The sequence below is a fragment of the Poecilia reticulata genome, linkage group LG4 (genome assembly GCF_000633615.1).
Source record: "Poecilia reticulata strain Guanapo linkage group LG4, Guppy_female_1.0+MT, whole genome shotgun sequence".
NCBI lineage: Eukaryota > Metazoa > Chordata > Actinopteri > Cyprinodontiformes > Poeciliidae > Poecilia > Poecilia reticulata.
The window spans coordinates 2,642,694-2,644,113 of NC_024334.1; the positions used below are offsets into that span (position 1 = coordinate 2,642,694).

Genomic DNA, 1,420 nt, shown 5'->3' on the forward strand with positions numbered 1-1,420 from the left:
GAGAGATGTGAGTTTTCCACTGGTTTTAACTAGAGACTCACAGATGTTCGTATCTGTATCAGTCCCAATATTTAAAAACATTTAGATCAGGAATCAGTGACGAGGTTTCCGATCCATAAAGGGAGATGTATTCAGTCTGATTCTATGCTTTACTATATTATTCTTACTGCACTGTCTGAGCCATTTGAAAGAAGGTTTACTGCAGTCCACTTACTGTTTTCATTAGTTTCAGTTTGTTTACTTATTTAACATCGGCTGCTATCCTCCTAATTGCACTGACTGAACAAATTAAAGTTGTTTTTACATGTTTGACCAAAGCTTATGAAGCCATTTGGGTATTTCAGTTTGCTCTACTGGTGCAGTTACCAAATAAATTTTTAATTCTGTACATTTATATCTGTTGCTTAAAAAAAGAAAGATTTTTAGTAGAGGTGTGCCGATCGATCGGTCACCGATCATAATCGGCCGATTTTCATGTCCTTTCGATTTGTCGTTAACAAAGACATAATTACCGTCTGTCTTATTCCCCCAGAATAACTTTTTCATGTCTGTTTCGCATTTATTTGTTGTTTTAAATCTGCTTAGCAATTGAGAATCTGTAGTTCCTCTTGAGTGGGCATTATCGTTTTGTTTATTAATTGTGAAATTTTGATTTTCCATCTTGTTAAATTTYAATTAATGTTAGAAAAAACCTGGCATCAAAAATGTTATCATTTTCTTTGCTGTTTGCTCCACAAGGACATCAGTAGATATGAGTAAACTTGAAAATATGATTAAATGTAATTAATTTTTGCAGTTTAGAATCATACTGCTGTAAAAATGTGGAMATATGAAGAGCCTGGTCTCAAATGGAAATGTTTTTTAAGAGAAGTATTTGTTTCTGGTTCTATGAATGCTGTGCTACGCAGTCATAACCAAACGGCTACCTAACAAAGCAGTAGTAAATGTCTTTTATCATCATTTTTATTGTTGTTAGCATTATTGTACCAGGAAATATTGTGCTAAAATCTGATATTTCTCTGTATTTGTGCAGGTATGACATGGCTGTGGATCTGTTTACGAGGTCCTGTGCTGGCTACTGTGTAGCCACGTTTATTCTGGGGATCGGAGACAGGCACAACAGCAACATCATGGTCAAAGATGACGGACAGGTAACTCCCACATGCWAGCAGACATCCACCGTTCTWCCATTTCATTTAACATTTGCAAATATCTGGAACGTTTTCTGCCTGTTGATGTTCCTGCAGCTTGTTTTCCTCTGGATGTGTGAAGTTACTGAATCGATTAATCGATTGATATAATTGTCTACTAATTTAGCAATCGATAAAAAAAATCCTTTGTCAGTATATTCTAACCAAAACTTCTCAAGTGCATAGTTTTAAATGTATCTAGTTCAAATTCTGTAAAAAATAATTTTAAA

At 34.7% G+C, this 1,420-nt stretch overlaps 1 protein-coding gene across 1 annotated transcript in view; it reads left to right on the plus strand.

Annotated features, from left to right (window-relative positions):
- The window catches only part of LOC103463230 (phosphatidylinositol 4,5-bisphosphate 3-kinase catalytic subunit alpha isoform), a 33,057-nt gene that overhangs the window by 27,512 nt on the left and 4,125 nt on the right, over nucleotides 1-1,420 (plus strand). Inside the window, 2 exon segments of the mRNA XM_008406469.2 lie at nucleotides 739-745; nucleotides 1,034-1,151. Coding sequence (XP_008404691.1) covers nucleotides 739-745; nucleotides 1,034-1,151 — 125 coding nt within the window.